At 41.6% G+C, this 23,203-nt stretch overlaps 1 protein-coding gene across 1 annotated transcript; it reads right to left on the bottom strand.

Moving 5' to 3' along the window:
- Positions 1–231: 231 nt before the first annotated feature.
- PSMD3 (proteasome 26S subunit, non-ATPase 3) lies at positions 232–22,774 on the bottom strand. The gene is made up of 12 exons (XM_089674378.1): positions 22,540–22,774; positions 17,032–17,222; positions 14,162–14,299; positions 13,270–13,406; positions 9,829–10,019; positions 8,610–8,713; positions 7,183–7,297; positions 6,015–6,134; positions 4,489–4,592; positions 2,899–3,054; positions 2,651–2,701; positions 232–1,228 (listed from the first exon to the last, which is right to left on the bottom strand). Exons 1-12 carry the CDS (start codon positions 22,667–22,669, stop codon positions 1,151–1,153), a joined length of 1,515 nt encoding a protein of 504 aa, XP_089530504.1. The 5' UTR covers positions 22,670–22,774; the 3' UTR covers positions 232–1,150.
- Between the last annotated feature and the right edge of the window lie 429 nt (positions 22,775–23,203).

Here is a 23,203-nt window from a genome sequence, read left to right as displayed (position 1 = left end):
GCCAGAAATGGTGGTCTATATTTTCCTCTCCTGGCAGGAATACCTTATCCCATGCCTTTTTTAAAGTTTTATTCAGCTCCATTTCCCTGGTTCATGAAGGAGCCTTCAACCCTAACAACACTAGGGGAAATAAAACAAAAAACAACATGTACATTGCTCTAGTGATGAAAATCTTCCTTATTTAATGCTGCAACTTGGCAGACAGTACAAGAAAAGCCATACCACAAGAAATTTGGTTACAAACAGCCTTTAATGAGTTACTAAAGAGCCGAACAAAAAACTTGATGCATGTCATCACCTTACAGTCTTGATCAGTAACATAAAAAATAATAAGATGTACAAGATCTTAGGTGGAACTTTATGACTCCGGGTCATTATATATCACACTTCTTTACAGCTGAAGTGCGAGCATTAAAACTATTGGCAGAAAATGCAAAACGTATTAGGCCAAAATTTTTGTAACCTATTGTAAAACAGTGGTTCTCGGCTCTAATTCTGCAGTACCCCCACTGGTCATGTTTGGAGAATTTGCCTCAGGGAGCACGGCTGTGGTAATCACCAGTTCAGCCAGCTATACAGACTTGTGCAAGAGTAATGAAATCCTGAAAACATGATTTTGAGGGTACAGGAGTTAAGGAAAAAAAAAAAAGAAAAAAAGACAAACAAAAAAAAAAAACACTGGTTTTGACCACATCTGGGCAATCTGTGGCCCTCCATCCCTTGGGATACTAACACTACACACCCAGGCAAGGCGTGCACAGACAGTTGAAGTTCCTAGACAGGGGACTGCTGGTTTTTCAAGGGCGGTGTATAAAGCAAAATATAGTAGAATGACATCAGTGTGGACAATCTCAAAGGCAGAGACAAAGAAAATAAATCTATAATAGTAGGCACAGTGGAGGGAGTGCCAGTTAAGAAGAGTTCATAAATACATCATAATGGAAGATGCGGTCCGTTACTTCAAAGCCTGCTTGAGAAACCTTCCAGTTCTCCGCTGCATGGATGTATGCTTATGACGGTTTATAAAATGGCCAACATGGAAGGGAAAGGACGAGGGGGTGTACCAGGAAGGGCTTGAAACCAAAACTGAAAAAAAAAATAAACCCTAAATATAAACAGAACGTAAAAGTGAGGGTGGGTAAAGTCAAGGTCACGGGAAGCCGTCATCATCATCTTCAGCCATTTCTTTAGCAAATTCTAAATCCTGCTGCTCCCGCTCACGCCGCTCCTAATGGAAGAGAGACAATTGGATGATTTAGTGCAGGAAGAATCACGGCATCAGGAAGGAGCAGTAAGAAAAAGCTGGCCAATAAAGACTCTTAGAGCTTCAAAAGCCTGAAATAAACAGCTATCCCAAATTCCCATCATTTATCTTTAGCAACAGGGAATTTGGAACTTTCCAGTAAAAGGCAAAGATAAATTTCACACCATCTAAGCTGAGCCTCTCAAGAATACTATCATATCCAGCAAAGGAACATGAAAAAAGTTTAATGTAACACTGCACAAAATGAGGTAATCTTAGTTATTTGACCTTAGGCCTCATTCACTTGGGCGTACCTATCTGTACATCCATGCAAACAGCCATCCTCGTCTGCATGGGACGTACATCCGCGTGCACACAGTCCCATTCACTTCTATTGGGAGGCAGCAGCTATACAGATACAGTTGTGTGGGTCTGAAAGCACACAGTCTACGTTTGTATCTGTGTAGCCGCTGCATGCCAACAGACATGAACAGAACACCTGTGCTTCCTGTGCAGGCTCCTTCCATGGGTGTACGGGTAGGTATGCCTGTGTGAATAGGACCTTAAAGTCTTTACAGACTCTAAACAGTCTAAACCTAAAATCCAGCTTTGAGAAGTAGAAAGCATTTAATCATCAAAATTAGTAAAGTGTTTTCTACGGAGTCCATAGCCAAATTGAGTCCAACACTGCTTCCTTTTGCAAAGCGACAATGCTAGATTTTCAGTTTCTCACAGCTTTGTCTAAGGACTACAAGACTGCATTGGCAGCATCATCTTACAGAGTCGTTACAATGGGTAGATGAGGCCGAGCACTCCTACATGGGCGTGTCTTGCCAGGTCCTGCTGACCCTTCCTTTGATATTGACCTGCACACCTACCATTCAGTTCATGATCTCTGTGACCTGGCCCTAACTGATTAAACTGATTACATCTATGGAAGAGAGAAAGGACTAAAGCTCGCACTCCAGCCACAGCTGGTGCCCAGCAGACTCAATGAAGATAGCAGGTGGTCAGGTGACCAAAAATGAAAGTAGCTGAAATATATATTTAGTAGATTTTGTTTACGGTTATTAACAAGCTACCCCTACATAAACAATTATTGCTGCAATGATTTTTTGCTAGTGCTCTGCTTAACCCCTTGACACCGAGCAGCCGCATATTTGCGTGCAATTAGAAGATACATATGTGCTGAGAGTGTGCGCTCCCAGCACATATGTCCGTGACTCACGGACCTATCGATCAGGACCTTTTCCGATCATGTGACCACCGTGATGGCGAATCACGGCGGTCACATGACCCTAAAACCCCATCTGCCTCCCGGTTTCTGAAACTCTTAAAGGGCCGGGAGGCACCGGCACCGGCGTGGTTAAACTAAGAACTTGGTGGAGCTATTTTATCTGTGCTTACCTCTGCTGACTCCAAATCTTTGTTGTATGACTTGGGAGGGAATCGCATAGCCTAAAGAGAAAAAAAAATAAATAAATAAAAATGGGTCAATTTTTATTTGTAAGACATTTTTTTTTTATCCTGAGTTTTATTCTTTTTGTATGTATCACTGCTTAACTTGTAAATAGCAAAAAGTGGTTACAGACTTTCCTGTACTGGCCTGGAGAGAATGGGTGTCACCATTTCTCTGAATAAAATGGTCTCCTTACCTTAACGGACATATTGTGAATGTCTAAACAAAAAGAAATGCGTTGGTGGAAAGCCAGCTGGGGCTCTCGTGTGGAGTAAATGTCAGTCATCTCCTTAGATTGGACGTAACCCTTTTCATGGTTAATACTGGCTTCAATGACTCCATCACGGATTGCCTAGGTGAAACAAATGGCACGGATAAGAATGGAACATGTAAGAAGATTGCATGCTTGCCTGTCTCAGGAGACCACACTACCAATACATATATCTCTGCACAGATAAAATAGAAAAAGGGAAGATAAAATGAATGTAAACAGTGGTTATAAGTTTTATGAGTGCGTTTATTTACTAAAGCAAAGGCAATGTACTAAGCAGAGTAACCCACAACAATTCAGAAATCTGTAATTATCTGAGTTACATATCCTCTGTTAAAGCAGAACTAAACTGGCATCTACTGAGGGCTTTTTTCCATAATGAACTTGAACATTATAGCAAATTCACTTTTTCCCTCCTGCAGTTTCTCCAATCCATTGCTGTGACTCCTGTCTGCCCACTGTTGCCGCCATCTTATTATCTGCTTCTTTTGTGTTTAGAGTTCTCCCTCTTGAGCCATTGGGCAACCATTGATGTGCACTGGACCTATATTATCCCAGCAACCAGCTCCATTCCTGGCATCTTATAAATGATCGGAGTAGTCTGAGAACACACTGCACATGAACCATACAGAGCATACACACAAGGGGAAATTTACAAATCCTTTTACCAGCACAGCCCTGTTAGTTTTTAAGTTTAGTTCAGCTTGAAAGACACACTCCAGATAAAATGTTTTCTTTCATTTGGATAGAACTGGGAAGAGAACGTTTCTGTCGGAATTTTAATGTCATCTATGGGCAGCACAGTGGCTAAATGGTTAGCACTCCACCTGGCAGTACTAGGGTCGTTGGTTCGAGTCCCAGCCACGGCACCACCTGTCTGGAGTTTGCATGTTCTCTCTGTGCCTGCGTGGGTTTCCTACGGGTACTCCGGTTTCCTCCCACACTCCAAAGACATGCTGGCAGGTTCATTGAATCCTGTCTAAATGGGCCCTAGTATGTGTATGTAATGAATGTGAGTTAGGGAGCTTAGATTGTACACCCCTTGAGGGTTAGGGACTGATGTGAACGTATAATATATATGTAAAGCGCTGTGTAAATTGACGGTGCTATATAAAGTACCTGAAATAAATAAAAATGTGCAAATTTCTGCTCAATTGTTGTCAGGACAGGAAGCGTAGGAAATCTCTTCAGTTAGGACACTGATAAAATAGAACCACATTTAAGTAACAGAAGGAAGAGTTCTAGTATCGTCCTGTTCTGGCGACAATCGCAAACCTTATCCTTTGTAAATGTGTTACAGGATCAAGAAATGAGGAAAAAAATAACCCCAATAAGATTTCAGACCCAAAAAAAAAAAAAAAACTGGACAGAAAACTTCTCATTTCTTTCAAGAACTAAAAATAAATCGGGAGTTCGGGTTTCAAGTAAAATGCTCTTCAAAGAATTACATCAGCACTTCAATGTACATTTGTTCTATATATCAGGTTCTCGCCACGTCTCCTCTCAGGTGTTTACCTTAGCAACTATGAATTCAGCATCCTCAGGACTGTCAAGCTGTAACTTCTGGGCAATGTCAGGCAGAGAGATCCTGGAATAGGACAGGCTGATCATACGCACACCTACAGAATAAAGTGATGAAACACATAAGTGTGTGTGTATGTAAAATCAAAAAACAAAATTAAATGGAGGTGCCACATTAAAAGGGTGCTGGAAACTGCTCTCCACTGCAGTCTAATTTTGTTTTACATCAGAGGCAGTGCTGGGTGAAGATTCCTGTGGCCTAGAAACCACTAACTCTGAGATTTGCTGACTTGGAACCCAAGTAAAGCTAGCCATAGGCGGATTGAAATTTGGCTGCTTCAGCAGGAATCAGTCAGATTTCAATCCACGTGTGGGCAAGCTTGTTGTACTGAAGTAAATCCAGGAAGGCTGTGATCTTTATCCTTCCTTCATTACTTGGTATAACACAGACTCAGAACAAGCAGGTGCCTATAAGACTCTTAAATAATATGCAGTGGACCGTTTTAACCACATCCTAAATTTTGCTCTGCTAATTACTTAGATCAACAAGATACTCCTTTCCATACATTTTAATATTTGCATAAAAGAAACCCTGTCACCAGACCATCTATTTACGTAATTACATAGTTAGCCTGGCTGAAAAAAAAAGACAAAAATCCATCCAGTTCAACCATTAAAAAAAAGTTATAATCCTATACCCACATTTGATCCAGAGGAAGGCATGTCACACCCAGCAAAGCATGATCCAATTTGCTCCTGCAGGAGAAAAAAATTCCTTCCTGATACCCAGAGAGGCAATCAGATATTCCCTGGATCAACTTTACCTATAAATAATTCTCCCAAAATATTATATGTGAATGTAATGTATTTCATGTATGTTATTTACATGTAAAAGCCTCCCTTGTGTACACATTGAAAATCCTTGAGACTGCTGCTAAGCACCACCATCTTGGATATATCAGCAACTCCAGCAGACTCAGAGCGGTCACTCAGTTAACACTGTAGTATTCCCCTTTGCTTCTCTTCCAGTTGCTACAGAAGGGTTATGTAAGGAAGTGAAGGATGAGTGAAGGAGCTGGACCAGCACAGAGTAATTAACGTGCCAAAAAGAGGATAGCTCTGTCATGTGCAAGGAACGGAGGAAAGCTGTGCTAGACAACTAACATTTCCTAAGTAAATTTTGATAGCAAGCTCAGAGGTACATTGTAAGGCAGTAAAAAAAATGTTTTTCTGTGCTTTTGCTTGAAATTTGTAAGTATGTGCAGCATCTCTTTAAATGCTCTGAAATGAGAAACCACAACAGATAAATAGAGAAAACAAATACAGTGGAAAGGGGGGGGGGGGGGGGAAACAAAACGAAAAAACGAAAAAATGAAGAAAGAAGCATACGTTACGTCATTACTATTGCATGAAGAAATCACCTTTTCTATATGGAGTCTTCAGAACAAACAGCAGAACCTTCTGTCACAAATTTAGCAGCCCCTAGCGGGCTCTATTAATTGAAAAGTTAATCTACCAACCTGTCTTGATGACATTATGCCTCAGTCGAATGATAAGTGTGTACGTTCCATCTGCCTGGAACTTTTCACAAAACTGCTCAAGCACCTGATTAAACTTGGCCAGATTGCCTGTACGAACAGCTGTAACAGAAAAGCCATGTAAAAAGACATTATTATTATACAGTATTTATAAAGTGCCAATAGTTCGCTCAGCGCTGTACATTACAAAGGGGGACAGAACATGTGACAGAACAATACCAATACAATGCAAAACATGAGGGGATCGAGGGCCCTGCTCTTTCAAGCTTACAATCTAGGAACATGTACTTATTACATACATACTGTATGTGCAAGCAGACTTCAAAGGGTCCGAGTTCATTACCATGAATTTTTCCTTTATACAAAGTGAACAAGGCTGTACACAAATGAATTACTTCTACTTTTGGACCCTACTGTGTGTATCATACAATAACATAATAAAAACATTTCAAATCCATCATGGTTATCGTATGGAAATAAAGATACAGAATACACCTGTGTAAAACGTAAGCCACTTTCACATTTGTCCTACGGTAGACCATAACGATGAAGCAATGCAAATAAACATGGAAATTGACATTACAAATGCCATAAAAAGCCTTCAATCTAAAAAGGGAAAAATGTATTCAGGTAATGCAGTGACTTGTCCCCCATAAAGACTAATGCTTGCCATTATCAGCAGAAGAGTAACGATTGCAGGCCACAAAAGCTATGCAATGAAATAAAACTAGATATCGGAATCTTGTTTTTCTCAATTTAAAGGGTTAGTTGACCTTCACAGAAAAAAATGAAAAGGTGAACACATACTGTACCACCGTTCCCACCCCCCAAATCCTCCTTTGGGCGATTAGCTGTCAGTGCCCATGCAGCCGGTGTAGTGGTTCTGGGATTTGAAACCCCCACTCTTCTTCCCCTTCTTTCTGTAGGGATTCTGGGTTTAATCAGAGTGATTGTGATTGGTCAGTGATTGCATGTGACCGCTGTGGCCAATCAGAATCTGATATGTCCAAGAAGCCTACAAGGAGAAGGACAAGGAACTCAAAATTCCCAGACTGCTGCATGGGCAATGAAAGTTAATCCCCCACAAAGGTAAGTGCAACAGGGACCGGGGGTGGGTGTCATGGGTAGGTGATAGGAATAAAAGGCTCACCTTGGGTAAGGAGGAAATAAGGCATAAGAGACCTCTTTAGTGAATGCTGTCTGAATTGGAGACGATCTGGGATTTCACCTAATAGAAGTTCTACCACAATCAAAAGCTTGTGGACCTGAGGAGATTAAAAAAGGCAAGAAATCAGTGCAGAATCAGACAAGGAGGATTAAAAAAACTGCCAGGGAACGTGTAAAGACACACATTGGATTTAATTAAGTAAATAAGTAGAGGCTCTTCTCTTAAAATGTATGTGGACCTTGCAAAGTAAATGTTTTAGGGCTCGTTCACACCAGTGTGCAGAGACATCAGTTTTTCTGCACATTTTCTGCAAGGGCACAAGGAAATCAACTGTTTTCTATGTGCCCTGTTCACACCACTTGTATCACGTGCAATTTTTTTATGCATAGAAATCTGCAACGTGTATAAAACGATTTGAAGCGTGCATGAAAACTGATGTACACTCGTGTCTCTGAAAGTGAAATCTGCACATCAGTTTCCATCAGTTTTTCTGCACATATGGTGTGAACGTGGCCTAAGAAAGGAAAATCTGCATTTCTGCTAGTGTTTAAAAAAAAAAAAAAAAGGCAGTAAAATATGCATAGATAAGGAATTTTAACCACTTGCCAACCGCGCTATAGCCGAATGAAGGATACAGTGCAGTTGTCCAGTTCTGGGAGGGCCTTATATGACGTCCTCCCAGAACGCGCCCTACAGCATGCCAACCAGCAGCATGCAACCCGGCGCTCTCCATGATCACTTGATGAGGTAAAAGGCCAATCACAGAGGACTTTTACCACATGATCAGCTTTATACATTGACACAGCAGATCACAATGTAAATACAGTTGCCGGTTATCGGTAGCAGTTTCCTTACGCTGTCGCAGCGTGAGAAAATTACTGCAGATAACCGGCAAATGACACAGAGGACAATCGTCACTGATGAGCAGCACCCAGCAGTGCCTCCCACCAGTGCCCATCATTGCTGCATATCAGTGCAGCATCATCAGTGCCTCCTCATCAATACCCCCCAGTGCAGCCTCATCAACGCACAATCAGTGAAGGAGAAAAAAATTTACCCGTTTGCAAAATTTTATACTAGAAACAAAGAAAAAAACTTTTTCCCTCAAATTTGTTGCTTTTTTTTTTTGTTTATAGTGTAAAAAATAAGACACCCAGTGGCGATTAAATACCACCAAAAGAAAGCTCTATGTGTGTGAAAAACAAATGATAAAAACTTCATACGGGTACAGTGTTGCATGACCACGTAATTGGCAAAGTGCGACAGCACTGAAAGCTGCAAATTGGCCTGGACACCAAGGGGGTAAAAGTGCCCGGTAGGCAAGTGGTTAAACAAGCTTAACAGGGAATTTATATCCATCCTTTATGTGCAACATATTCTCTAATGAAGGATCTGTAAAAATCATTTACCGTCTGTTTGAAGCCCACTGCTGTGTGTTGGGGGGCTTTCCTCAAAGCATTAGTCAGAGTCCTTCTGGCTTCAGAGTATTCCAACTGAATGGCCTTAATCCGACCTAGAAGAAAGCATGATTGCAATCTCTTAAAACGGAAAAACCTTAAAAGTTTAACAGAATGCTAACTTATATGCCTACAGACCCCTCAACAGAATCCTAATATTCAGAACATTTCAGAAATCATTGCTTATACACATATTCAGTGCCATCCTCTAGAGCGGAAAAAGGTAGCACTGCTAATTAAAGGGGTGATCTACTTTGAATATTCTGAACCTGAAAAACTATCAACTATCAAGACATTGAAAAAAATATTTGAAAGTACATTAGCCACCAAACCCCATCCCACAAAGTGTTTATATTGGTGTTGGGTAGGTAACTTGAACCCTACAGTTCATAGTTACGGACATTCAGCAACAGGTTTCCAACAAAAAGAAATGATTTATTATAGTCTTATGTGAAATATGTGAGACCAGTAATAAGTGGAGTGTCTGTAGACGTAGCTGTAGGAAATTCATGCTGTTGGGTATGAAGAATAACAGAAAGTAACACAGAAGTTTGGTATCAGTCACAGATAAGAACCCATTCTAGCTCACATCTATGTTATTATAAGGAGCAAAGACCATTATAGTTCAATATCTGTAGTAAGACAAAATTCTGGCTCATGCAGGTCATACATGGGTCAAATTCTGAAGGAATTTGAATTCAAAAATTTTGTGCTTTTTGTAACCCGACGTTGCCACCATTGATTTCGAAATTCGACCAACTAAGCCTTCAATTTCACCTCATGTTGCTACAGAAAAGAATTTTCGTGGCCAAGAATGGTCTTTTCTTTCCAGGTCACAGCTCATGCTCATTTCTTTTTCGATTTCTTGTGTGATTCTCCCGTCATCGAAATTAGTTTGTTTTTTTCAAAAAATTTCCAACATGCCCGATCACTCAAATTTGATGGTCACTTGAAAATCGTCTGTTTCTGTGGCCCACTAATGGTGCGAAATTCAAACAAAAATTCTTAGAAAAGATTGTCGAAAAAAAAAAATCCTTTCAGAATTCGACCCGTTTATGGCTGGCTTAACACTATGTACAGAAAATAAGCCAAAGTCTTTGAGGATAAACCACAGCTGCCCCATCTTCTTTGACAGAGAAACGGAAACCTTTTCAACGTAATTATTGCTCACCTGTGTAGTACAAATAGCGAGCCCACTCGTTGTTGTTAGCCTGCTCAGGAAATACTGACTTGGACACTAGTTTTTCAGCCTGATCATACAGGTTGTACTGTAAGTAGTTTCTAAGAAGCAGGTTGAGCAGTGTAGCTTGTCCATCAGCATCATGCCTGAGTGTGGCTGTTCGCAGTCTTGCATGCAGGAAGCTGTAAGAGTGTATATTAATTTAGTGTGTTACCAATCAAAAAATAAAATACTTGTCATCTCATCAAATGACACGCTCCTTCGGTTTAAAAGCTGGATTTTGTAAAATAATAGTAAGGCCAGGAGCCTGTGGCCGATTTTTGTTCGTACAGAGATTCACATAAGTGAACTTACAGCAAACAACTTCCTCTATTAGGAAAATCACGTTTACAAAATAAAAACAATACCCATTATGAAATCTCACAATGACATTTCCAGTTCTAGGAAAAGCTCAGGTGGCTTTACCTTCTCCAAGATGCACAATCCCTAGACAATGCAGAACTACTATACTGCAATAAAATGCACAACTGTAAGCTATTTGACATTAAAACACTTAAACAGAATACATTTATGTGGCTACAATTCTGCTCTAAATGTATTTCTCAATGCAACTAGTTTAAAATGATTCTAAAAAGATTCATTATTTTTTTTGGAAAATAACAAAACATGTCTATACTTGCCTGCTGTGTGCAGTGGTTTTGCACAGAGCAGCCTGGATCCTCCTCTTCTCGGGTCCCCTACAGGCTCTCCTGGCTCCTTCTGTCTGTCGGGTGCCCCCACAGCAAGCAGCTTATTATGGGAGCACCCGCTGCTCTGTGTGTCCATTCACACACAGAGCTGTGGCTTGGCCCTGCCCCTCTCCTCATTGGCTGACTGGCTTTGATTGACAGCAACGGAGCCAATGCCTCCCGGTTGCTGTCTCAGCCAATGAGGATGCAGATGAGGCAGTCATTCACATCGCTGGATCATGATGAGGCTCAGGTAAATATTGAGGGGGCTGGGGGACAGAAGGGTTTTTTACCTATAGAATGCATGAAGGTAAAAAACCTTCAACCTTTGCAACCACTTTAAGGACCTATATCTATTTTGGAATCAACCTCGTGTAATTCCTTGTACAGCAGAACTAACTGGAGGAGGGAGGGAAAGCACAAATCAGGCTGTGCTGCAGTGCACCTGCGTTGACAATGAATATGCTGAAACAGAAGGATGACCTTGTCACCAAGCTGTTACTTCATTAAGAAATTAACAGGCTGGCGGTAGGATTTTGATCAAGCAGTGATGCAGTTAACCAAACTCCAGGTATGGACTATTTTGCATACTTGCATCAGTCCAGCTTGGACCAATACAAATACATACATGCCATACCTGGATGACCTCAAGGGAGGCTGGAAAGCACTGTGCTAGGCACCACTACCACAGTGACTGTTGGTGGCGTCCGAATCTAGAAGCAAGTGGCTACCCTTGTGCTTAGAGAACACGAGGTTACTTGCTCAGCACAGCCACCATTTAGAGAACACTTTGCATCTTCTCAACCAATGCAATAGAGTTCTCTGATAGAACAAGATAAATATCGCAAGAATACCGCACTGCCTCCCCACCTCGTCCAATCAGAGTATGCTTTGCATTAATTAAGGACATGCAAAGGGTTATCTAAATAGCACTCATGCTGAGCTACAATACCTTCTGTGCTCATTAAGCAACAGGTCAGAAGCTGAGCACAGTACCCGGAGGCTAGCAGCTCAATAGTATGCATGTTCCATAAGTGGCTGTTCCCCAACACTGGTCCAAGCAGGACAAATGTGCCTATCCAAAATAGTCCATACCTAAACGTTTTAAGGAGCTGGCTGTGTTATCCAGCATGGTTGTCTGGATCACAAGTTTGGCTAAATAAAATTGAATGTCTTTTGACAACATACAAATAGTTTAATTCTGTACATAGCCACTTGCCCAAAGTTCACACTTCCAATACTTCAGTCTGTTACATATAACTCAACTGTAAAAAAATAGCTCTCTGGCAAAGTGCAGGAAATAAAATGAAAATAGGTCATTAAGCATGGCTTATAGATAAAAATGTCTTCTTGAATGCCAGATTTTCACTTTAAAATGAACTTGTATAGTATGTGCTAGCTAGAAGTAACAATTTAAACTATTAAAAGTAAGAGACTGCAGGTAAAGGCATTGTATAGTTAATTGTACACATTTGCAAATAAAAGGCATACAACTTTCATCCATCATAACAGACACTAATTGGCTGAATTATTTTTAAGGGATGCACTGAAATTTTGGCCACCGAAACATATCGGACGAAAATAGCTATATCGGCATTTTGTCAACAGGAAAAATTTAGCCAATACAGGGGACTGTGTGTGAGAAAAAGTTGAGCAGTGTATACAGCGACAGGCTGTCACTATATATCAATGCCGGTTTTTTAAATGCAATTACCAGGTTTTTTTTTCCCTTCACTGAAGCTCAGAGAATCAGCTGTCACTTTCCCCGAGCTAAAAGAAAAATGTCCTTTTAGTTTCTTTCCGGAGCTAAAAGAAACAGTTTCATTCATTCTCTGAGCTATGGTGAAAAAAACAAAACCAAAAAAAAAAAACCAAAAAAAAAAAACCAGCACTGACATATAGGGGTTTATTTACTAAAGCTGGAGAGTCCAAAATCAGACTCACTTCTGCATAGAAACCAATCAGCTTCCAGGTTTCATTGCCAAAGCTTCATTGAACAAGCTGAGGTTAGAAGCTGATTGGTTTCTATGCAGAAGGGAGTCTGATTTTGGACTCTCCAGCTTTAGTAAATAAACCCCATAGTGACAGCCAGTGAGGAAGCCTCTCTGTATACACTGCTCCTCTCCTGCCCCCTCCTTGCACACACTGCCCTCTTTTCCCCCTCCCCCCTACAAAGACAGCCTGTCACTCATATACTATCACAAAAGGGACCATCGGTTTTCGGCCATATGCATTCTGAATTTTCTGTATCTATTTTGGCACCAGAATTTTCATTTTGGTGCAGCACTATCATTTTTGTCTTCTTTCATCTATATGAGAATCATTTGGTGAGATTTACCAGCAGCACTGTGTTATCTGCTGCAACGAAGTAGTCATAACAAAAGAGTCACTCTTTTACAGCTGAGATTTCCAATGATTTGTTGTATATCAAACAGGGAAGTATGCCAACATCATTTAGATTTAGAAAAGTCAAAGCAAAATGGTAAGACTGAATTCTGAGGACATCCCATTACTGGAGTAATAAAAGAAGCCCTGTCAGCAACTACCAATCTAATACCTGCTTCATAGACAAAATCTTTTAGATAAACTGAGCAGACTTTCTGATTTAGCATAGCAGCAACACTTTCCAGATAACATTAGTTCATCAATGAATAATGGTGGTTATTATCCAAAATAACTTTCTAAGCCTTGGTTTGTTGCTCACCTTCTGACAGCATCTAGTTTATTGAGGAACTCATAGCTACGAGAGTGGTAGTAATAACATTTTGCTACTACAAGATCCAGAGCTCGCCGATTCTGAGGGCTGATTTTCTGCATCAAGTCATCTGACACCTTCTGTGCCTGTAAGGAATAAGAATTAAATATGAACAAAAGTAAACATCACAAAACACCAAAAAAAAAAACAAAAAAAAACTGAAGGCAAACTAATCTGAAAGTAAACCTGTGCAGGGAAAAGCAATGGGTTTATTTTAATTATTATTCAGGATTTATATAGCGCCAACAATTTGCGCAGCGATTTACAAAATGACGAATGCTATTCTCCCCCCCCCCCCCCCCAAGTGACAGCGCTGTGCTAGGCACCTAGCACCGGCCATGTCACATAAGAAAGAGCAAGTCACACGCTCCTTTATATCCGGAAGTACTGTTTTTGTTTTTTTTGCTTCCAGTGGCTGTATGGCACTGCATGGACAAAGCGAAAGCTTTCCTTAAAGGAACTCAGATAAACAAATATGTCTTCATAGGGAAACAACTATTCCCAGCTCAGAAATTGCAAAGGTTCAGATTTACTTCCATTATGTGTCATATGAAATAGGGAAGAGCGGTCTGCATAAAAGTATGATCACAAGTGTTCTGGTTCAACAACTTCACTCTGAAATCTTGTGTCGAAAAATAAATGTCTGTAAAGGCAATGTCTGTTTGATTGATATGAGATTCATTACTACACTATCCAGAAAGCATGCAGTGCTTTTAAGCAGTTTATTAGCAGATGCATCCATTTACTGGTGCCCTAAAAAGTCAGGGGACATCAGCAGACATTTACGTGTCAGAACATAAAATGCTCTACATAATGAAATAATGGTAAACTGTGCTCTCACCTCTGTGTAGTGTTTACTGTTCATCAGATAGATCACCAGAAGAAGCTGCAGGTAAGCTTCTACCTCTGGGAGCAAAGGGGCAGAGGCAGCCTTTCCTGTTCTTGGTCTGAACTGCAAATCCCCCTCTGTATCCATCATCTGCAGAGAAAGCAGTTAAGACATATGGACAGTGTGTATTTAAATTATAAAAATAAGTTATACAATACATAAAACATTATTGTTAATAATACAAACCAAGTAAAAACTGAAATACGAAATATATACTCTAGTTTCAGTATGTAGCTAACAAAAAAAATCCACCTTCCATATCGGTGTATGAAACAGTGTGATAAGAGCCATTACACTAAACTAACATTCACAACCAAAGTCTGTGATGTATCCCTACAGTGTCTATCGGACTCTCTTCCTATGCTGATCTGGAGCTCACCAGTTCAGGCCTCAGTGGCCTCCTCCCCCACCCCACTAAACATCTCCCTGTTCCTACAGCCAACTAAGTAAGCAGGACTTTGTGCTACATATTCGAGGGCAGATCTAAATGAGATTGTACATTCAGACTGTATATAGCGTATCATCAACTTTAGGGAGAAAATATTTCCATATGCTAAAACAAGGAAATACAGCACACAGTTGTAATCAAAGGTTTGCATACCCATGGAGAAATGGTATGCAGGCGCAGCTTGCTCACAACATAAAACAGATGTGGTACCATTTTTAAAGAAATGAGTGAGGAGGCAAAACACGTTTCTATTGTTTCGTATGGGATTGATATTCAAACTGTAGATCATAACAGAATGGCACAATCATAAAACAAAACATTCAACAAGTAAACAAATGAAATGTCTGCATACCCTTAGTTCTTCATACATACAGTGTATTGCCACCTTTAGCATCAATGACAGCCTGCAGTCATTTGTAATAGTTATCTTTGAGGTCTTGAATTCTTGCAAGTTGCATAGCTGGCCATTCGTCTTGGCAAAACGCCTCCAGGTCTTGCAAAGTCCTTGGGACATCTTGCAAGAACCGCATGTTTGAGATCTCCCCAGAGTTGCTCAATGATATTAAGGCCATGAGACTATGATGGGCACTCGAGAACCTTCATCTTTTTTTGCTGTAACCATTGGAGGGTCAGCTTGGCCTTGTGCTTGGGTCACTGTTGTGCTGGAAAGTCCAAGAGAGTCCCATGAGCAGCTTTCGCGCAGAAGAATGAAAATTGTCTGCCGGTGTTTTCTGATAACAGGCTGCATTCATCTTGCCATTGATTTTCACAAGATTCCCTGTGCCTTTAGAACGCACACGCCCAAAACATTAGTGGTCCACCACCATGCTTTACAGTGGAGATGGTTTTCTTGTCGCTATAGGCCTTGTTGACCCCTCTCCAAAGCAAACGCTTATGGTTGTGATCATAAAGCTCTATTTTGGTCTTAAATTGAAAAAACAGATGAACCGTGCATGGTCATAAATGTGCATATTTTAGACATATCATAAACCAGTCTCATAATTGGTGTAAAAGAAAGTTTTCATGTTTGTGTTCCACTTGTATTCAATATCTTGTTTGGTGCTCCACTGTGCCAAACAAAAGTGCCCCACTTGGACTGACACTCACCCTCATTCCATGACCATCCATTTCTACAGTGGTCATTAACGCTTTGCGGGACAATCCCAGTAAGCCAATGGTCCCCTGTGATCACCTATCCCTAAGGCGGTCCATGACAAATAAGGAACAATTTCCAAAAATGCCCGCTGTCTCCACAGCTCCACAAGCAGCAAAGAAATGTATCACCATATATGAAGAAAAAGAAGGGGACATCTGATCGTGTAAAATTGCTTGGTACCTTTTTTGGGGTTATATGAATATACACTCACAAGAAAAGTGCCAACAGCCCGGCACCTGGTGTACTCAGCCTTGTTGTAAATCAAAGATGGAAGCAGCTGACCTGATAGCTCCTTGGAGTAGCGTGCGTTCCACAGGGCGGATGGGATGTTGGCGGAAGTTGCATCATCAAACCTCGACGCATTTTGATCAAAGATCGTCTTCAGGAAGTGCACTTATAGGTACTTTTCTTGCGTGTCAAGGTGTTAATCGGGCATATAGTAACCGGGCTTTTTTTGTGACACTGGCGCACTAAAGGCTTCTTTCTGAAAACTTGACTATGCAGCTCATTTCTGTTCAAGAATTGTCGTATATTGCTCCTTGAAACAACCACACTGTCTTTTTTTCAGAGCAACCTGTATTTCTCTTGAGGTTACCTGTGGGTTTTTCTGGCAGTTGTGGCTGCAATTTTTCTTCATCTACCTGACCTTGGCTTGGTATCCAGAGACCCCCAAAGTTTCCACTTCTTAATAAGTGATTGGACAGTACTGACTGGCATATTCAAGGTATTGGAAATCTTTTTATATCCCTTTTCCATCTTCATTAAGTTCTGTTACCTTGTTACAAAGGTCTTTTGACAGTTCTTTTCGGCTTCCCATGGCTCAGTAACTAGCCTGCTCGGTCCATCCACGTGAGAGCTTACAAACTCACTGATTATACACAGACAATTGCAATTAAAAAAAAAAAAAAGGCACAGATGTGGAAAATTAACCTTTAATTGCCCTTTTTAACCTGTGTGTGTCACCTTGTATGTCTGTGCCAAGGCCAAAAATTCCAGGATATGGAAACTTTTGATCATGGCCATTTGACTGATTTCTGTTATTATGATTTAAAAAGGAGACAGACAACTAATAATTTTAGGATCACTATCCTTAAATAAAAGTTTTTTGGCATGACCAGTCATGTGACGGTACGCAAACTTTTGAGCACAACTGTACTTTAAAAGATGTGATGGTGGCTGCTAGTATAGCAAACATTAATGGATTATGCCTGAACTTACCTCCTCCAAGAAACTCAGCAGCCAGTCACGGGTGGTAGCGTTGGAGGTGAAAAAGCCATTAATAGCTTTGTGCAGGACATTGGGGTTCAAACGACGGGATGTGGATGGCAGGGCTCTCAGTGCACGAAGAACAAATCTCGGCTCCTTTCCAGACACTGCCTTCTCTATCTGCTTCACATGCTCCTTAATATCTGCAATGTTTAAAGAAACATTAGCAAAAAACAATAGAACACTGTTACTTCAAATTCAAGTGGAAACTCAATCAGATAAAAACAGAGTTCGTTATTATGCTTTACAAACCTCTGCTTCAGCACACAGCCACTACACTTGGCTTCTGCCTACATCACCGTGAATGGACGTGTAGCTTATGTTTCTATATGTGGTTGGTTTGTTCATATGATACTTGAGTAATAAGTGTACAGTCAGTATTCTGGCTTACCATAAATTGCCTTTCCTACTGTATATACAAAACTATTGGTCAAACGGTTCTGTTTATACTGCTTAGACAGCATAGAGGATGTGGTATTACAGAAAATACCTGTAATATTGTTCAGTTATTAGCAAACATAAGACTCAAAATACTTGACTCGGGCACAAAATTTTGGCAAACTTTAAAAGCTCCCTGATGTCACAAACATGAAGTTAAAACCAAACAAGTTCTCCTTTCTTAAAAAGCCTTCTGAGATATCAAAAAAGAACCTCTGGAACTCTGACCACCCCCCTATAAACTGCCAAAGATGAGGTCTGACCTCACTTAGTGGAGATCTCCTCTTGCTTCCTGTCCATCTTTGGGACAGGAGGTGATGGGAATTACTAACAGGAACAGAAGCCAAAAAGAAACCCAACAAATGATCTCTACTTTCACTCTAATCAAAACTTTAAAGCAACTTTTGGCTGGGGGTCCATATTAAAATACAAACAAATATTTGGTGGGGTTCGGGGTCATGCCAAAGATAAAGATGCATTTTTGGACTGAGCACATCAGGTTTGTCAGGATTCCAAAGGACTTAGGACATAAAACAAACAGTGCCTGCTCTTAGGTGACTATTATTTTCTTTGGCTCACTCTGAAGGCTTTCAGCTTTTATCACTGTATGCTTTAAGGTAATCTAATTTCAGGTACATGCAATTCTCCACTGTTATCCTGAAAATGAGTTAACTTACTAATGCATGCAAAGCTGAGTGCTGACAACTTTGGCTGTCTGTGTACACACAACCTTAGACCAAAAATACAACTCCGCTATTAGCCAAGTAGTTTATCACTGTATCAAGTATCCCCAATTAAATCACTGTATGAATTAACTAAAATGCCAAACAAATCTGAGGCATTCTCCAGATGAAAATATTTAGAGTCCTATCACACGGGCGTTCTGTTTTTTGCATCAGTTCAGTCACGTTTTTTCCAAGAAAAAAAACTAGATCAGATCACGTCTGTTTTTCCGCCAGTTCACGTCCGTTTCTCCGCCAGTTCACGTCCGTTTCTCCGCCAGTTCACGTCCGTTTCTCCGCCAGTTCACGTCCGTTTCTCCGCCAGTTCACGTCCGTTTTCCATCCGTTTAACATCTGTTTTTCAACATCCTTTACCAATGCAAAAATTGACCGCATGTCCGTTTACATCTTTTTTTATTTTTTTTTTTTAACGGAAGAAAAAGAGTTTTCTTCTGTTAAAAAAACGCATGTTAAACAGGTGCGGACATTAATGGATGTAAACAGATGATCATCAGTTTACACCCGCTAGTCCATAGAAATACATGGGTGTCAATTTTTCATCCGTAATCAGACAGAAGAAAAAAAAAGGACATACAGAATGCCCGTGTGAAAGGGGCCTTAAGTGGAAAAAAAAAAAAAAACTGCACAGTTCACTAGTGCTCACTTCAGTAAGCACAGAAAGAAAACCAGTCATGCACTGAGGTAGTAGGATTTGTAGCACTCTGAGGCCTTATTCACTCAGCTGTCCAATACCCAAATCAGTTTATTTCTGTGGTGGGTATAGCCAGGTGTTTATGATCAGCTGTCTGTGTCCCAGCCTGTACAAGTCAATGACAAGCTAAGAGGTTCTGCAGCTGTCCACTTGTAATAGTGCATAAAGCAATTACTAGCCATTAGGGACAGATGAGCAGATTGGACCCAGTCTGCATACACACCTGCTTATCTGTTGCAGGAGGCATGTAACTGCACCTTATATGATTATATGTGAACAGCCACTAACAGTATCAGCCTGTCATTGATTTGTACAGGATTCCTGTTTGCAGCTGATCTCAAATGCTTGTCTGTACCTACTGCAGATATACAATGATCTGGACTGTGGACTAACCCTTAGCATCCTCGTATCCAGTGCTGAGTTATTAACCTTACTCTAGCCTCGTGACATCAGGACCCTAGACCAGTGGAGCATGGGGGTGCAGATGCTATGAGGAGTGGTGAATTGGGCAAGTAAACCACCTTTTTTAAACCCTATTTAGGCATAAACACGCAATTAACTCTTGCAGTACAGGCACACTGCAAAGAATAGTTTTTATTGCCCATAGTTGGACTTGAAACATTAGGATCCTTAAGCCGGCCATACAAGGATTGAAATTCAGCTGGTTCAGCAGGGATGAATTTCAACCCATGTGTGGGCAGGCTGGTTATACCAATCAACTTCTGCACAACCAGAACTGCCTGCTATAGGCAGCAGTGCTGATCAGTGTATTCTGATGGTGGGGGAAGTCTGCCCACTATCAGAACAGAATTGCTCAGTGGGAGTGGTACCCATATCCACTTCGAATGTTTGTATGTGGCAATCGGGTCATTTATTTTTGTTGAATGGAAAAAAAAAAAAAAGAAAAAAAAAAGAAAAAGAGGAATATGGGTTGTCTAAGGAATCAAACACAGAAGTCTATACACTGTAAAAGACGGCTGTACATCTCCTGGAAGTCCAAGATTTGCATACAGCTGCCTGTACAAATCAATGACAGACTGTGGCTGTGCACTGGTAACCACACATACATGCTTATGGGAAAGGATGTGCAACCCTGAGGGGTTTATTTACTAAAGCTGGAGAGTCCAAAATCAGACTCACTTCTGCATAGAAACCAATCAGCTTCCAGGTTTCATTGCCAAAGCTTCATTGAACAAGCTGAGGTTAGAAGCCGATTGGTTTCTATGCAGAAGGGAGTCTGATTTTGCACTCTCCAGCTTTAGTAAATAAACCCCTGAATGTCAACTGTCTGCATCCACAGGGAGAGCATCTGTCTCTGATTCCATGTAAACAATTACATGTGCAGTTACCAGCGTACAGCCACAGCCTGCTATTGATCAGAATGCAATGCCTGTGCCTCCCAGGTGTAGAAGTACGCTTTTTTTTTTTTTTTTTTTTAACTGCATCAGTGTACGGAACTCTGCTCTGGGAAGTCACAGGTGTTGCATACAGTGGCCTGTACAAATCAATGGCAGGTTACAGCTATAAACTGGTAACAGTACATGCCTAAAGAGATGATCGCACATGAACACCAACCACCTGTGTCCATAAGGAGCACACCTGTTTCTGATTGCATGTAAAAACCTGCATGTGTGATTACCAATGTACAGCCGCAACCTGATATTTTTTGTATGCAATGCCTGCGACTCCTGAGTGCAGAAATACCCTCGTCTATGAAGATATAAGGCCCTCTGCATCCACGTGAATGAGCCCTTCCCCTGATGTGTGAGCTGTGCGAATTCAGCCCAACACTGCAGCAGAGAAGAATTCATTGACTTTATGTAGATGGAAGTAAAATATGGCCACATCTCTGTTCCTGGAAGTCACAAGTGTTGCATATAGTGGTCTGTACAAATCAGTGACAAGCTGTGGCTGTACACCGGTAATCGCACATCTGAGCGTTTATATAAATGGATGAGTAGCTCTGAAAAGCCAACCGCTTGCTTCCTGGGGGCACACACCTGTCCCTGTATGCATGTACACTGGTAACCACACGTACGTTTACATGCGTGCTCCATGGATGCAGGTGAATATCTGCACCACATGCAGGGGACTGTATTCACCCAGAACTCCTCCATCTGCAGAAGTTGATTCATTCTGCTTTGGTGTTTTGGTGCACACATCAGAGGGAGGGCTCATTCACAAAGACACAGAGGGCCATATGGGAAACACAGACGCTGCATACAAATCAATGGCAGCCTGTGGCTGTACACCGATAACCGCATATGTGAGTGTTTACTGACATCAGCCTTTTTCGACACAGAGAAACCCATAAAAATAACTTTCTGGTCTCAGGGAATCCCTGCTAAAATTACTCTACTACTCACGATACATTAGTGTGATGGTCAGTGGGGAGAATACTCCTGACACTTGTAGTCATTGGGAACAATTATCCCCTTACAGATAACTAAAGATCATTGGTGTCAGTGGGAACTTATCTGAGAGGCAGAAGTTGTTCATTGCTCAAGGAACCCGGTTTACATGCATATAAACACTGTCTATTCCCCCAGAACGCCTCCATCTGCAGAAGCCGATTCATTCTGCTTTGGTGTTTTGGTGCACACATCAGAGGGAGGGCTCATTCAAACAGGCACAGAGGGCCATATAGGAAACACATATTTATTGTTTTTTTTACAGTGTATGGAATGTCACAGGTGTTGCATACAGCGGCCTGTAATGTCAGGCCCCTTTCACACGGGCGTTCCGTATGTCTGTTTTTATCTGTCCGTTTATGGATGAAAAACCGACACCTATGTATTTCTATGGACTAACGGATGATCATCTGTTTACATCCACTAACGTCCGCATCTGTTATGTTTTTTTGAACGGAAGAAAACCCTATTTTTCTTCCATGAAAAAACTGGAAAGGACAAAAAATGGATGCGAACGGACGGTAAATTGTCAATGAACTGGCAAAAAACTGTTGTGAACGCTCGCGTGAAATGACCCTCAGCCTGTGGCTGTACACCGGTAACTGCACACCCCCGTGTTTACATAAATAGAGGGATGGATGAGCGGCCCTGAACACCAATCGCCTGCGTCCATGGAGCGCACATCTGTCCTTACATGCATGTAAACACTGACATGTGTGGTTATTAGTACAGCCACAGGCTGCCATCAATTAGTTTGCCATACCTGTGTTTCCCATACGGCCCTCTGCCCCCCGATGCGTGCGCCAAAACACCAGAGCAGAATGAATGGACTTCTGCAGATGGAGGCGTTCTGGGTGAACAGACATTCCTGTGAATGTAACGTGGAGATTCACCCAAATCGCAGATTCACATACTGCAAGTCCGTGCCCTGCGCCAATCTCTGAGGGTCATGTGACCAAGCACTCGCTGATTCCAGAGACCCCCATAGGCCCCATCCACCAGCATTACCTGATCTGCTGCAAACCAACCCCCTCCGCTCTAATCTCCAGCTATGGGGGAACTACAAGTCCCAGCAAGCCCTGGCAGTGACTCCTGGGACGTGTAGTTCCACCACAGACACACACAATGCCTATCAGAGGACGAGACACAACAACAGAGAGAAGAGAATGATGGATACCCTCCAGGGTCACACTGTCCAGCTCCTTCTTCCCTCCCTCCCCGGTACTGCTGCTGCTCCCGGCCGCCGGCTCCTCCTCTTTCATCTCCACATCCTCCGGTTCCCGTCGTTTAGCCGTAGCCTCCTTCATCCTGACCACCCGGTGCCTGCAGAGTTCGCTTTCCGCTTCCGGTCCGGGAATGACTCGCAAATCTAAGGCTCGGACGTAGCGCGCAGGGTGCCGGGAAGGGAGACGCAGGCCGGAGAGCGGAGTGCCGAGCGCATGAATGCGGGGCTGAGTCACTGGAGGTGAGACGGGACTGCGAGGACGTGCACGAACTGAGGAGCGCCGAGAGCCAGCCTGGCTGGCGCGTGACGTCACCACGTGCTGAAAGAGGAGCTGGAGGAAGACCTGTCCATCTCCAACATGGCAGCATAGAGCACACTCTATACACAAAACATTACACTGCCAATACATGATTAGTATGGCACACTGAAAGTGCAGCAGTAGCAATGTAGTCATTGTGTATTAATGCTTTCTGTGAACGTGAATATTTACTGTGTACCATAAGCTGTTTGCATATTTCTAAGATAAAAAAATAATGTGTTTCTTGTTCAATTATATATATAATATAAATAATATGTGTTGTTTTATTTATAATATTATATAAAGTATAAAAACAAT

Source organism: Staurois parvus, unplaced genomic scaffold, assembly GCF_062004578.1.
Source record: "Staurois parvus isolate SC_StPar_1 unplaced genomic scaffold, SC_StPar_1.0 ptg000151l, whole genome shotgun sequence".
Lineage (NCBI taxonomy): Eukaryota > Metazoa > Chordata > Amphibia > Anura > Ranidae > Staurois > Staurois parvus.
This window is presented reverse-complemented; position numbering and strand designations above follow the sequence as displayed.